Raw genomic sequence first — 14,290 nt, 5'->3', positions numbered from 1 at the left:
AGGGCCACCTATGAGCCCTCTTCTCTTTTAGCCTGTTGCTTCCTTAACAATTATGTTTTTTCATTGTGCATCTCTAAAGCCAGCAAAATGCTTTCACTTATATCAGTCATTTGATTCTTTCTGTGCCCTTGAGATATGGGTATTATGTGAGCAAATTAAGTAAACTGAGGCTCAGAAAGTTTAAGAGGTTGAAGTCTAATTCAAATTGAGACCTATGACTGGAAGTCTGAAGTTTTTGTAATCATTTTACTTTTTCCTTAAGGCAACTCTTTTTTTTTTGTATTCATGTTTCAGAAAATACTATTTTTTTAAATTATATAAACCCATGAATCTGTGTTCAGACTCTGATTTTAATCAATCCTAAAAGAAAATCCTCCTTCTTATAATCAGAATGTTAATAAAACTTATAACAAACATATGGCCTAACTTGAAAATGACCACCTGTCAAAATGAGCTCCAAAATTTAGTGGGGTAGAACACACATCCAGTAAAAATCTCACCTATTTTTTTTTTAAAGTAAATGTTCAACATTTTCATTTCTGCTTCCACCTGTAACAACAAATTTCCTCCTGAGAAAAAAAAAAAATGCATTGCCACTGCACACAATCGAGTTAAACTATTTAACTATTAAGAAGCCCCATACTATATACTGGCTGACGATAGTGTACACTGAAGTAAGCAAAACAATGTTTTGTAGTAAACATTAGCTTCATAAAGTCCCTAAAACACTTAATTAATGAAAACCAAACATGGATAAAACCAATTTACCCTGATTTACAGACTCCCTTCATCTGGAAACAGCTGCTTAATGTTCTTCTTAAAAATACAGCTTGCTGCTTTCAGTATTAACAAGATATTGTTGTGAGTTATGTCTTTCTTTCAGTATATAAATTCACTTAAAGCAAATGCAGAGAAGTTTATAAAATGCAAGTTGAATGTTGTTTTAACATATACTGCAAGGGTTTTTCTGAACACTGACAGTTTTGATGAAAGTCATCTCTCTTTCACTGTCATAAATTTAACTTTTCACCTCTTGGTTGCCTTATTTCATAGTGTCAGAAAAACTCCTGCTTTTCAAAAAATGTGTCCAATGGTAGAAACATAAACTGGTAGCAGGAATGAGGACCTGCCAGTCACCAGCTTCCATGTTACACCTGGGCTCACTTTTTGTTTGCTCTAACCTCATACAAGTGTAGCACTAACTCCAGAAAGTCTCTGGGGGTGAGACAGCTGTCAGGTGGGTGAAGGAATTCATACTTGTTGAGACTTATCTGGGAAACTGGAATTAGCCACACACAGAAATACACACACACTCACACACACACACACACAAACAGACTCACTCACTTAATTTTGGGAGTTCCCTTGTTTGAACATTCTAAATATTTCCTTTTGTTCCACTGTATTTTTATTGAGGCCCTGCATTTTTAACTTTCTAAAGCCAATATTTTTAGCTAATATTCATTTGCTGCCCTCAATTAAAAATAAATAAAACAATACTGCAACTACAGAAGAGATGTTAGTAGTTAATACGTGAAAGAATATGCTTTGTTTATAACCTGCTGACAAATCTCAACATTTCAACAAATGTTGAAACAAATTTCAAATGCTGAACGAATTTCAAATTTCTTGGATAAAGAAATTTGTTTAAAGCGGAAATTAATAACCACCTCCATTATCCTCTTTTTTATTTCCTCTTTCTCTACAAACTTCCTGAAATGAGGTTATTCCATTCTTTTCCGTTAATCTTTACACTTTATTGACATGAAGTATGTCAAATTAAAGCTTCTTAGACTATAGCTATTAAACTATGATAAGGGATATTAGTTGGAACATGCTATCATAGTTTGTGTTTAAATCAAGTGTTTCTAAAAACATGACAAAGCATTCAAAGATGCTTAATTTTAAAAAATAAATTTTAAAATCCATGGTTGTTTTCTCCTTGGAAATGAAACAACCATAAAACTCTGGTAAATATTTAAAAATAAATGTATACAGAGAAGAATATATTTAATTTTTTAATCTTGCATTTATATATATTTGATTTTAAAGTGATTGTCAATAGCAAACAAAACCACTTTTTAAAAGTTCTATTTGGTATGAGTTTAATCTTAGATCGTTATTTAAGATAGCTTCTTACTGTACCTTAAAAAATGAAGATATCGAAAAAGTTGTCAAATTGTGTCAAGAATGGGACAATTGAAGAGTCAGAAGTTGGCAAATCCATAAAAGTTCTTCATTTACTACTTGGTAATGGGTATAAGTGTTCATATGCTTTTAAAACAAATGCTGTAGCTCTACAACTTTAATCTCTGTTTTATGCTTTTTCCAGCCACAGAGATTTTATCCATGACGTCCTCACATTTGTTTTCCTGGGTAAATCTTGCTCTTCTTGCCTATCTGAGCACTTAGGAATTCTTCATGGAAGCTTTGTCTCCCCTTCCCAACTCAGGCACCTTTCTCTCCACTATAGGCTTTCTTAGCAGCTGGCACCTCTAATTCTTAACATTTGTTTATGCTTTTATTTTTATGATTGTAACTTAACCATGGTTTAGTCATTATTAGACCACTCCTACTCGCCACCTGGACTCCATCTCTCACCTCAGCTCATGAGGGCAGGGACTGACTCTATTTTCATTGTGCATTTTATCCCCAGAGCTCAGCAGAATTTCTGGCACCTATGAGTAGGAACCCGAAATATGTGTTTTGAGTGAGTGATGATGTTAGGGAATAGACACAGGATGAGAATGGAAATCCCTGACAAAGGGCATATTACATATAAAGCCACATAAAAGGGAATTGTTGGATGCAGAAAAAGGGTAAGCCGAGGAGACATAAAGCTAGAGATATCGGCAGATCTGGCCTTTGAGAGGTCCTTGTGCTCATCCAAGGAATCTTAATTAATTAGGTAGGTATCGTAGATACTGTGAGGTATTCTAAACAGGAGAGAGAGTTCTTCCAGTCTTCATTTTGGAAATAATCTTGGGAGCAATCTGAACTCTGACAGGATAGGAGTTATTAGAAGAGAAGCAGAGAGATTAGCTAGAAAGTCACAACATGACTAAGATGAGGACAGAAATGGGGACAAATGAAAAGAGGGCAAATTCATTGTGGTGTCTAAAATACCTTCCTTGAGTTTCAAATGCCCTTCACTATGTGTTTCAGGTTGATCGCCAACCCCAGTTTATCCAAGGCTACCGAGTGATGTATCGTCAGACTTCAGGTCTGCAGGCCACATCTTCATGGCAGAATTTAGATGCCAAAGTCCCGACTGAACGAAGTGCTGTCTTGGTCAACCTGAAAAAGGGAGTGACTTATGAAATTAAAGTACGGCCATATTTTAATGAGTTCCAAGGAATGGATAGTGAATCTAAAACGGTTCGTACTACTGAAGAAGGTCAGTATTCAGATTTCGAATGTAAATCAAACATATCATGATGAAACTAATTTCTGTTACAGTACCTAGTTATTATCTTCCTTAGAAGAATGGAAAGATATCATCTAAAAGTAAATTGAGGAAGTGTCATTTTCTCCTTTTATTCTGAGAAGTCTGTAGACTCTTGACAATCAGAAAAAAAGGACACTAATGTAATTTGAATTTTTCTTAAGTAACCATTTGCACCAAATCTTATGTTTTTCAGTTCACTTGAATTGGATTATTAAATATTCCCCTATATTTTGTGTATATTTAGTTCATTTGGAATTTTGAGAAATGGAAATTTGAGAACACAGGCTGTTCATTGTGACTACTCTTTTTGTTATAGTTAATTGTGACATTGTCTTTTATTAGCCACTTTCTCCTGTGGGCAGTTCCCTCTTTCTCCCTATTTTGGACCTTTTCTTACCTAAAGGTATGTTAAAGTCAATCTGTGATGAACATGAGCTTACTGTAGGTTTCCACCAGTTCATTTAGTAGTATCTCTTTCACTAAACAAGAGGCTTATGATAAATGTTGTCATCAAAGTTAAAAAAAAAAAAGGAGATGCCAAATGAAATAAATCCCTGCACTCTGCTTTTGTATTAATTTTGTGCTCACAACTCTTGTAAAAAGCCCTTTCTCTAAATATATTTAGAAGCCTTAAGAAAATGTCTATAGGTTGCCCATGTTAACATCTATATGCTTGACCAAGGAGCTCTTAAATCACACATTTCTTATACAACACAGCAAGAATGTCATCTTCCCATTGTGTTGCAGTGTGATACACTGGCAGGGGCAAAAATGCATATTTAAAAAGGAATTATTAATCTATGTTTAGGACATGTTGAAAAGTTACCAGTAATTATAATAGTATCTTTTCTCCTTGCTAACATGTTTAAAAATAATAATCCTTATCATCATATCTTTATTCATCATTAAATTTCACTCTGTGTTGCAAATTGGTCGTATTAATAAGTGGAGCAGGTAACCTTAACACAGAATGCTCTGTTTGAAGCCTGTTTCCAAAATCAATTTCACTGCAGTTAGACTTTTCCTCTGGATTAGACATTTGTCACTGTTGGGTATACATTCATCTCCAATTTCTGTGGCTGTGTGACGGTAACAAATGGAACTCAGCCGGGCTATGTCTGGGAACGATGAGTGGCGATTTGGGTTCTTTCACATCTGTAGAAAGAAGCTGAGTCCTGGAATAATTGACCTGTCAGGAAGCAGGCACAGTGTTCTTGCCAAGACAGCAGCAAGGTGAATGAAAAACCCATTCTGAAAGTCTTATTTTTCAGTGCAGTCTATTTAATAACTACAAGGCTCGTAGACAAGTGGTTGGATTTATGTCATCGTGCCATATTTTGGAGCAATATTGTCACAAAGAGAAATAGAAAAGAACAGTATTGTGTTAACATGTTTCTGTGTATGTCCTATATCTCGATGCAAATATGGCTATACTTAAGTGAAATATGTCATGACATATTTACGAAACATGAGATATCTGCTGTCAGGCTTTTAAAATACATTTTAGGATATTTAGGATAGTTTCAAAAAACTAAACAGCGTAAAGCTATGCAAGCATTGATTATTCTATATAAGAAAGCCATTAATACCACAAAATTATTTGGTATTTTAAACTGTCAAGAAGTATGTTATGTAATACTATAATTTTAACTACTCCTACCTTTGGTTTTAATTCAGAGACTCACTGAGAATAGATGAATTTTTCCACAAAGTTATTACTTCTTAGTTCTCAGACACTTTAAATGAGAGATGTGGCAGTCTAAAATCAGAAAGAGCTTCCCTTTGCCTTTTCTCAGGATGGTTGTAATTAGTTATAGGAGAAACTATAAAGGCAGAGAATTATTGTAGGAAATCAAAATCTTCCCATTGCACATTTGACCCAGCATGAACTGTGTTCATTTTATCATCAGAGTCCCTTCCCATCCGTATAAAAGAAGTTTTCGATCTTAACTTACAGGTCAATTGATAGCAGTCAATTATTTTTCCCAGTATGGGAAGAAAAGGAAGTTTTTTCTGGTTGATGACATTTATAGTTATGTTTTTGTTTTTATTTAGTAAGCACAAACTAAAAGCATACCAAAAAAGCTGTCAATAATGCCACCATTCAGAAATAACACATGATAAATACTGGAATAGATCCTCTCAGAATAATTTTGGTTAGAAGAAGTTGTGGTTGTTTTTAGAAAGACAGCCTATTAGAGTTCTAAAATCAGACATACACAGGCTCAGATTCTGACTTTCTGTTTGACTTTCCTACGTCTCTTACAGTAACCTTCTGTTTCCTCATCTGTAAAACCGAGATAATGGTTGTTTCTACCTCCTGAGGTTAATGCAAGAGTTAAACCTGACACTTAGCTCTTTGCGGGGTGTATAGAAAACACGTATTAGAATGTTAGCTGTTAAATTTATTATTGAGAGCATATTACAAAAGCTGTTGCATTTGCTTTAAATCTAGATATTGTATTTAAAGAATATTTCTCAAAAAAAAAACTGTCACTGTTGAACAGCGTGTGCATTCAGAACTCCTGGAAGCCAGAGCCTCCTGCATCTGGTCTTTCTATTCATTTTCTGGAAGTAGCACTGACGCGCACCAAGGCTTACAGTTTGCATTTATTCTAATTACTTCCTCTACAGCCCCCAGTGCCCCTCCACAGTCTGTCACTGTACTGACAGTTGGAAGCTACAATAGCACAAGTATTAGTGTTTCCTGGGATCCTCCTCCTCCAGATCACCAGAATGGAATTCTCCAAGAATACAAGGTAGGACCGGGGTGAAGAAGGACAGCCCTCATATAAAGGTTCCCAGAGAAATCTCAGTGTCTCACGAATGAGGAACATCTCTAAAGGTTCTCTTATTCAGTTTAAGGGTAAAGTTTTTATTGATATTTCTGTGTGACAGATAATGAGACAAATGCATAGGTATTAGAACCTGAGTTCCAGGTCACAGATCACACAAATCTGGCTGAACAATGAAACCACACCAGTGAAATGGTTTTCTGTATGGTGTGATTCTACAACCTTAAGGATTCAAAGAGATGGGGCAGAGGGTAGGTAGTGAAGCCCAGAAAATGGGTTTTATCTTTGTTATTAGAATTCTGCATAAGAGGCTGTAAGGCAGCTGTTTTTTAAACCACGTTCTCAGAAAAATAGAGGCTTCGGGGTTAAAGAGGTGGAGTGGGTTGTGGGCAGCACCAGCCCTCACTCCAGATGCTACTTTTGTCTGTTGACTGAGGTTGTGTAGAATATTTCACCTGAAAAAAAGCCACTGAAACGACACATTTTGCAAAATACTGACTTACAGAAAAAACAGTTGATTGTCTCATTTTTCACCTGATGAATTTTTGGCTGTTTAGAAACAATGTATATCTATTGTTTCATTGCCATCATTTGGTGTTTGACGTAGTAAGTATGTCTAAGTTTTCAAAATAAGATTCTGTTTGTGTTGTGATTAGGCCGCATGTGAATGAAAAACCCCTCATTAATCTTTGTAAAATTCAAAACTATAATTTATTAGTAAATGATCTATTAGTATCATCTATTAATGAATAGTTCTAGATTTCTGAAAACAGCATATTCTATATATCTAATACAATACAAAACTAGACACCCATTTCACCTAAAAAATTCAGAGTTGGTATTTAATAATAAGCTGAATAATTTTACTAAAAAGTTTGCAGAATAAATTTTATTTCTAAGAAAATATTAATTTTGACATAGAATTTTGTTAAAGATCAACTTGCTAAAGCAAATGAATGGACTAAATGTATGAAGATTTATTTTAAAATGATTTATATCATGTTATAAGACACATGCTTAAGAAACATAAGAATAAATGCTTTTACAATACAATAATTATATAGATTCTAAGATTTTATAAGCATTAGGACATTGTTTTAATAGAGTAACAAATTATCTACTCCATGTGAGTTTGATTGTGTGTGTGTGTTTTAATGAAGTTAGGAGTTTATTTTTGTACCATTTGGCACTACATATCCTAAATTTCCATGTAGTTAAATATTGTTACTTTTTTTTGTACAACATGATGAATTTGTTTTTTCATAAGTTGTATACGTTCTCACTCTCTAGAGACTTGTCATATTTTGGTTTCAAGCGCATATGTAGGTAAGAGCTAAATATTCCTTCACTAAGAACACAGATGTAATATATCAATAAAAGAAACACATGATTCACAAGAATTATTTTTTACTGAAAAAATTTGGGAACTTACCTGCTCCAAAACAAATCATATGTTTTCCTGCATATGTGTCTACATGTAGATTTTAAAATATTATATAATATGAATACAAATGTGGATACACAATGGATTTCTTTTCATAACACATTTTATAGGAACCATTTCTACATCCCAGAAGATGCCTTAAAATTAGATTCCTACTTGAAATAAAAGCCTAACTTCCTTACCATCAATGTCTAAAGACTTGCCACCACTTTGTTCTCATGAATGTTTATGTGTGTGTAGATACGTGTTGATCAATATTAGATTTATTGCTGTCAACGTAAATATTGGCTTTAATTTCATTTTAGTCAATACCTATAACTTAGGTCAATTAATCTTGTTAACTACTTCTGTGCAAGTTAATATTTTCTTAAATGAAATATAAATTACTTAGATGTCTACCTATATACCTTAGATATTGCAACTTATAATCACCATATTTTGTGGATTATATGCATAATAAATCTTGATAAATAAAGCAGAGGAAATTATGTGTTTTAATCCATACGAAAATGCCATTTGCAGCCAAAACCACATACCTGGGGTGTTAAAGAAAGCACTGTGCTTTCTAAATTACTCATTATGAGCTTTCAGTGCTGAGAATAAGATATAAATGAACGTGGCATAGTTACAGCTTTCCTTATTGTCCTTTTCATACAGGTGCACGTGCACACAAACACACTTACATACACACTTATAAATAAACTGCAGAGGTTGGGCTTTAGAAGATGTCATTTACAAAACTTCTGTAAGCCTAGAAGATAGATAGGTTACAATGACAAAATATTTAATCGGTTATAGTAGTCTTGTTACCAGAAACGATAATATTATGTCTCTGTGTTATTCACGTTCCATTTCTGTAGATCTGGTGTCTAGGAAATGAGACACGATTCCATATCAACAAAACTGTGGATGCAGCCATTCGGTCTGTAATAATTGGCGGATTATTCCCAGGTATTCAATACCGGGTAGAGGTTGCAGCTAGTACCAGTGCAGGGGTTGGAGTAAAAAGTGAGCCGCAGCCAATAATAATCGGTGAGTATCAAATGATGTGGTCTGTGCTTTAGAATCAGACAACTGACAAGGTGGATGATGATTTTGCATCAACATACTAATAGTGAACATGCACTTAAGAATGTTAGGGTAGGCCGGGCGCGGTGGCTCACGCCTGTAATCCCAGCACTTTGGGAGGCCGAGGCGGGTGGATCACGAGGTCAAGAGATGGAGACCATCCTGGCGAACACGGTGAAACCCCGTCTCTACTAAAAATACAAAAAACTAGGCGGGCGAGGTGGGGGCGCCTGTGGTCCCAGCTCCTCGGGAGGCGGAGGCAGGAGAATGGCGGGAACCCGGGGGGCGGAGCTTGCAGGGAGCCAAGATGGCGCCGCTCACTCCAGCCTGGGCCACAGAGCCAGACTCCGTCTCAAAAAAAAAAAAAAAAAAGAATGTTAGGGTACATATATCACATTGACAAATGGGTTAACTGACTAGGGTTTCTTACAAAAATACTTGGTGCAGTTGATCATGCTCTTAAAAGTCCCAGAACCTTTTTTAAATGCAATATTTAAGAGTTTAAATGCTGAAAGGTAGTTTAAAAATTTTTAATCAACTGCCTCATTAGCAATTTTGATGCCATTGAAGTATAATAAAAATGAGATAGTTACTGAGGAGACAGCATCATGTTTAAAAATCTGTACGCTTCCTCTTAGACAGAGAAATGTCAAAAATTAACAAGAAACAGTCCAGAAGAAACTTTATAATCTAAATATACCATCCCAAAGAAGAAATCATATTAAATCTAATATCATCATTGCATGAAAATTTTCCCTATCATCATAGATTATGTTTGCCTGTTCTTGAGATGTATATAAATGGAATCATACAGAATGTGATTTTTTAAAATCTGGTTTCTTTCAGTAAGGATAATGTTTTTGAGATTCATCCACGTATGTATTATTCAGTTCACATGTTTTATTGCTGAGCAGTATTCAATCGTATGAATATGCCATATTTTGTTTATCTGCTTTTCACCTGAGAGAATGAATATTATTGTGTAAATGTTTGTGTCCTTTTGGAGAAATACTTAGGAGTCTAATTTCTGGGTAAAAGACTTGTCTTGTTTGGTTTTATAAGAAACTGCTAAACAATATTCAAGTTGTGTAATTTCGTACTCCCACCAGCAAGGAAAATGACTTCCAGTTGCTCTACATTGTCACCAACATTTGAGGTTTCCAGTTTTTGTGGTTTTAGCCATTCTAGTTGGGATAACCTGTGATGTTGGCTTGAATTTTCTTTTATGACTAATAATTTGGAGAAACTTTACATGTGCTTATTGGCCATCCACATAGTTTCTTCTGTGAATTGACCACATATTTGCCTTTTAAAAATTGGATGGTCTCTTGTTACTGATTAGTAAGAGTTATTGACACATTCTGGATACAAGTTCTTTTCCATGTATTTGTGTTACAAATATTTTCTCCCAGTCCATGACTTCCCTATTCATTTTCTTAATAATATCATTTGATGAACAAAAGTATTACATTTTAATGAAGTACAATTTATCATTTTTTCTTTGATATTTGGTGCCTCCTAAGAAATTGTGGCTTACCTCTAGATACTGAGGATATTTTCCTCTAGAAGCTTTATAATTGTAGCTTTTATGCGGAAGTCTATAATTCATCTGAGGGTAACTGCAATGTGGTTAAAGGAATGAGGCTTATTTATTTCCACATTGTGTACTCATCATTTATTAAAAAGACTTTCCTTTCCACCTGTTAATCATATATACATGGATGCCTTCCTGAATTCCCTATGGGATTCAATTTGATTATATGTCTATCCATATGCCAAACCACACTGTCTTGGTTACTGTAGTTCATAGTAAGCCTTGAAATCAGGTAATGTGAATACTCCATCATTTTCTTCTGCAAAATTATTTTGTTTATTATAGGTCTTCTGCTTTTCCATATACTTTTCAAAATAGCTTGTTGAAATCTCTAAAACTTGTGTTGGAATGGTGAGTGAACGTGCAGTGAATAAATCCATCAAAATGCATAGAGTAAATATTTTAATAATGACTCTCTTTCCGGGAATGTGATATATGTTTCCATTATTTAAGTGTTCTTTACTTTGGTCCAATATTTTACACTTTTTAGTGTGTCAACACATTTCTTGAGCATTTGATTTTTTGTGTGTGTGTTTTGTCTTGTTGTTATTTTTGAGAAAATGTTTCCCTCATCTAGGCTGGAGTGCTTGAGTGCAGTGGTGCGATCTTGGCTCACTGCAGCCTCCATCTCCCAGGTTCAAGTCCTCCTCCCACCTCAACCTCCTGAGCAGCTGGGGCTATAGGCATGCACCACCGCTTCTGGCTAATTTTTGTATTTTTAGTAGGGACAGGGTTTTGCTATTGTGACCAGGCTGGTCTTAAACTCCTGACCTCAAGAAATCCGCCTGCCTTGGCCTCCCAAAATGCTGGGATTACAGGCATGAGGTCCTGCCACTTCACCTGGCCTATTTGATGTTTTTTACACTATTATAAATGGATTTTTAAAATTTATTTTTCCAATTGTTTTGTATTACACATAAATTTAATTTCTATATGGCCTTTGTGCTTTGTGACCGTACTACCTCACTTACTCATTTTAGTAGTTGTGAAATGTTTTTAAGTGTTTTCAGATAATCATGTTTTCTCTCTCTTCTTGTTTGTGTTAATGTGATGAATTCTATTGAATGACCCTTAAAGGTAAATCAACCTTGTAATCTTGGGATAAATCACAACTGGTTCATAGATGTGCTGAATTTACTAATATTTGGTGGCTCACGCCTGTAATCCTAGCCCTTTGAAGGGCGGAGGTTGGCTGATTACCTGAGCTCAGGAGTTGGAGACCAGCTGGGCAACATGGTGAAACCCCATTTCTACTAAATACAAAAGAAATTAGCTGGGTGTGGCCGTGGGCGCCTCTAGTCCCAGCCACTTGGGAGGCTGAGGCAGGAAACGTGCTTGAACTCGGGAGGCAGAGGTTGCAGTGAGCACACTCCAGCACTCCAGCGTGGGTGACTGAGGGAGATTCCGTCCCTAGAAAAAAAAAATAAAAAATTTCAGTCTCCTCAGCTTCCATGAGTGCTTCAGTCTTTTCAACTCAGGGATGTCATTCAGCAATGTTTGGGTTACCCTTGGCTGCATCACAAAGTTATCTGGAGGTACAAAGCTGTGAAAATATTAAAGTTGTCCCTGTTTCTTTCCTTTCTGTCTGAGACCACAGTCCTCTCCTTTTCTTTCACATATTTTGCCTTGTCTTCTACTTGTTCGTGATGGGAGTGCATATCCCAATACCTGTTACTTCTTCATGGAAGAAATGGAAGTGTCAAAGGAACTGGTCATTTCATATGTTACACTTTCCCGTTCTATAATTTCTGTTTGCTTCCTTTTACACTTTTCATTTCCCTCTGATGTTTTCCATGTAATCATTTGTTATGACCATATTAAGTCCATACACCTATTGTGATAGCTGCTTAAAGTTCTTTTCTCCTTACTTCAGCATCCATCTTATCTCATAGTCTACTTCTATTGATCATCTTTTCAGCTGACCTTGGGTTATATTTTTCTGGTTGGTTGTTCATTTACTTTCACATGCCGGGTAATTTTTTACTATACTGAACATCGCAGATGAAATAAAATTTTGTGATCTTACGAAGAGTGTTTGTGTTCTAGCAGGCACACACATTACTGTCTGGTCACCTTTAACCGGTGATGTCTTAGTTTTCACACTTAGTTAGTGTATAAAGACTGCTTAGGTTTTGCCCTTATTGTCAAGGCAATACTTCAGTAAGATATTTACTTTCAAGGCATGACCCTCTCCTGGGCTTCCGGTGAGAAGCCTTATATTTTTATCTGGTCTTCCTAATATGGTGAAATTCAAAATTGAGCATGATTTTGCAGTGAACATGAGCTAAAACCTCTGCTTTCACCAGCTCCTTACAATCTTCTGTTTGCGTGCACTGTTCAGGGTTCACCCTTGGATGTAAAGGGAGAGTATACACAAATGTGGGAGCCTCACTCTCCACTGTCTCCCTCTTTCGCATGGTTCTCCCCTCAATTTTTAGTCACTCTGGCCTCCCTGAACTCCACTCAGAGACACCTCATATCAATAGGACTGAGTGGATTCAGCGGAGGTACTAGCTGCCTTACGCTGCATGGATTGCGGCGCTCTCTAAGAGAAACAAAGCCTTGTCCCCACAGATTTCCTCTAGTAAAGTGCCCTTCATTCAATCAATGCACCCCCTTCGGTTTTCCCTGCTTTTATTTGTTTGGCAGTGCCTTTAATAAAAAAAATATATATATATATATATTCCATGTGAGATCTCGCCAGTTCATGAGTCCAGAGGCCAGCAAGTTCTAAAGTTCTGAGTCCCCAACCAGGGTCACTTAGCACCTTGCCACAGAGGCTGCTGGCGAGTGTAGAGGCTGCTTCTGTGCGTGGTTTAGGTAAACTGGAAACGAGACGTTGACATGCTGCCCCTCCAGCGGTCTGCATGCTCCACTCCACATGCCGTTGACTCTCAGAGTCTAAGACTTCAGGGCGGGGACCTTTGTCCAGCCTGCCCGGTAGAGGGAGGCTGCCTCTCCCACCAGGCCTTGGGATCCCATTTAGAAACGGCGTTCACTTCAGAAGGTACTTTTTAACTGCTCAACTTTTGACTGTTTTAAATAGTTTGCTGAAAACTCCTGATAACACTTGCTACTACATATCACATTTTAATTGCTTGTACAGTTAACCTTTAATTTTATTTAGTAAAGTGCATCAAAGTAGGACTTTTTTGAATTGTAAATATGTGGTTTTATTAAATAAAAGTCAATGTAAAATTGTTAAAAAGAATATTCCTATAGTTTACATATTTTTAAAGTGTTTGTCCAGTGTTTGATATCAGCCATTCCCATTTTTTTCTCTTTTCTAAAATGATGCGTATAAAGCAGACTGCCAGCTTCTAGATAATTCTTTCTATTACAAATATGTATTGTATATGGACACATTTAACATTCAGTCATAGTGTTAAAATTTTTTAGATTCTCTGGGTATTCTTTCTTTAATATATTAAAAGTATTGTAGAGAAAAAGTTAAACTATTAACTTTTCTTTAAATTGGCTTCTTTCTTAATTAGTCATTCAGACTGAATTAATTCCTTAACCTGAGGGAAACCTACAATCTTGTCCTTCTGAGATTTTCTAAAATAAATTGGAATAAGAAAGAAATACAGGTACACCCAAAAGGATTTAACATGTGTGTGTATATGTGTGTGCATTCATTTATAGTATTTAGAAATAAGCTCTTATTTTTTCACTTAAAAAGCTATATATATGTGTGTGTGTGTGTGTGTACTGTATACTGGCATATATATGCCACAGAGACAGTACAAAATATCTACGTCTGTATCTATATCTTTATGAAATGGATTGGCTGAGTATAATTATTCTAAGTGAAAGATAAGTAAGATTGTCAAATAACTGTCAAATAACTTATTTTCCTTTCATAGTATTTTTTTTCTTATCTTTAGTAATAATACCATTTTTTAAATTATACTTTATGTTCTAGGGTACATGTGCACAAC

The 14,290-nt window shown here is 35.7% G+C and overlaps 1 protein-coding gene across 5 annotated transcripts in view; it reads left to right on the top strand.

Annotated features, from left to right (window-relative positions):
* The window catches only part of ROBO2 (roundabout, axon guidance receptor, homolog 2 (Drosophila)), a 1,384,675-nt gene that overhangs the window by 1,306,744 nt on the left and 63,641 nt on the right, over positions 1–14,290 (top strand). For all 5 annotated transcript variants that reach the window (XM_011932803.1, XM_011932804.1, XM_011932802.1 and 2 more), the window contains 3 exons: positions 3,166–3,397; positions 6,083–6,207; positions 8,548–8,719. In XM_011932803.1, the coding sequence (XP_011788193.1) occupies positions 3,166–3,397; positions 6,083–6,207; positions 8,548–8,719 (529 nt within the window). The remainder of the gene's footprint in view (positions 1–3,165; positions 3,398–6,082; positions 6,208–8,547; positions 8,720–14,290) is intronic.

The sequence above is a fragment of the Colobus angolensis genome, unplaced genomic scaffold (assembly GCF_000951035.1).
Source record: "Colobus angolensis palliatus isolate OR3802 unplaced genomic scaffold, Cang.pa_1.0 Scaffold98, whole genome shotgun sequence".
In the NCBI taxonomy this organism is placed as follows: Eukaryota; Metazoa; Chordata; class Mammalia; order Primates; family Cercopithecidae; genus Colobus; species Colobus angolensis.
Note: the sequence above shows the minus strand (reverse complement) of the source record. Positions and strands in the feature narration are given on the sequence as shown.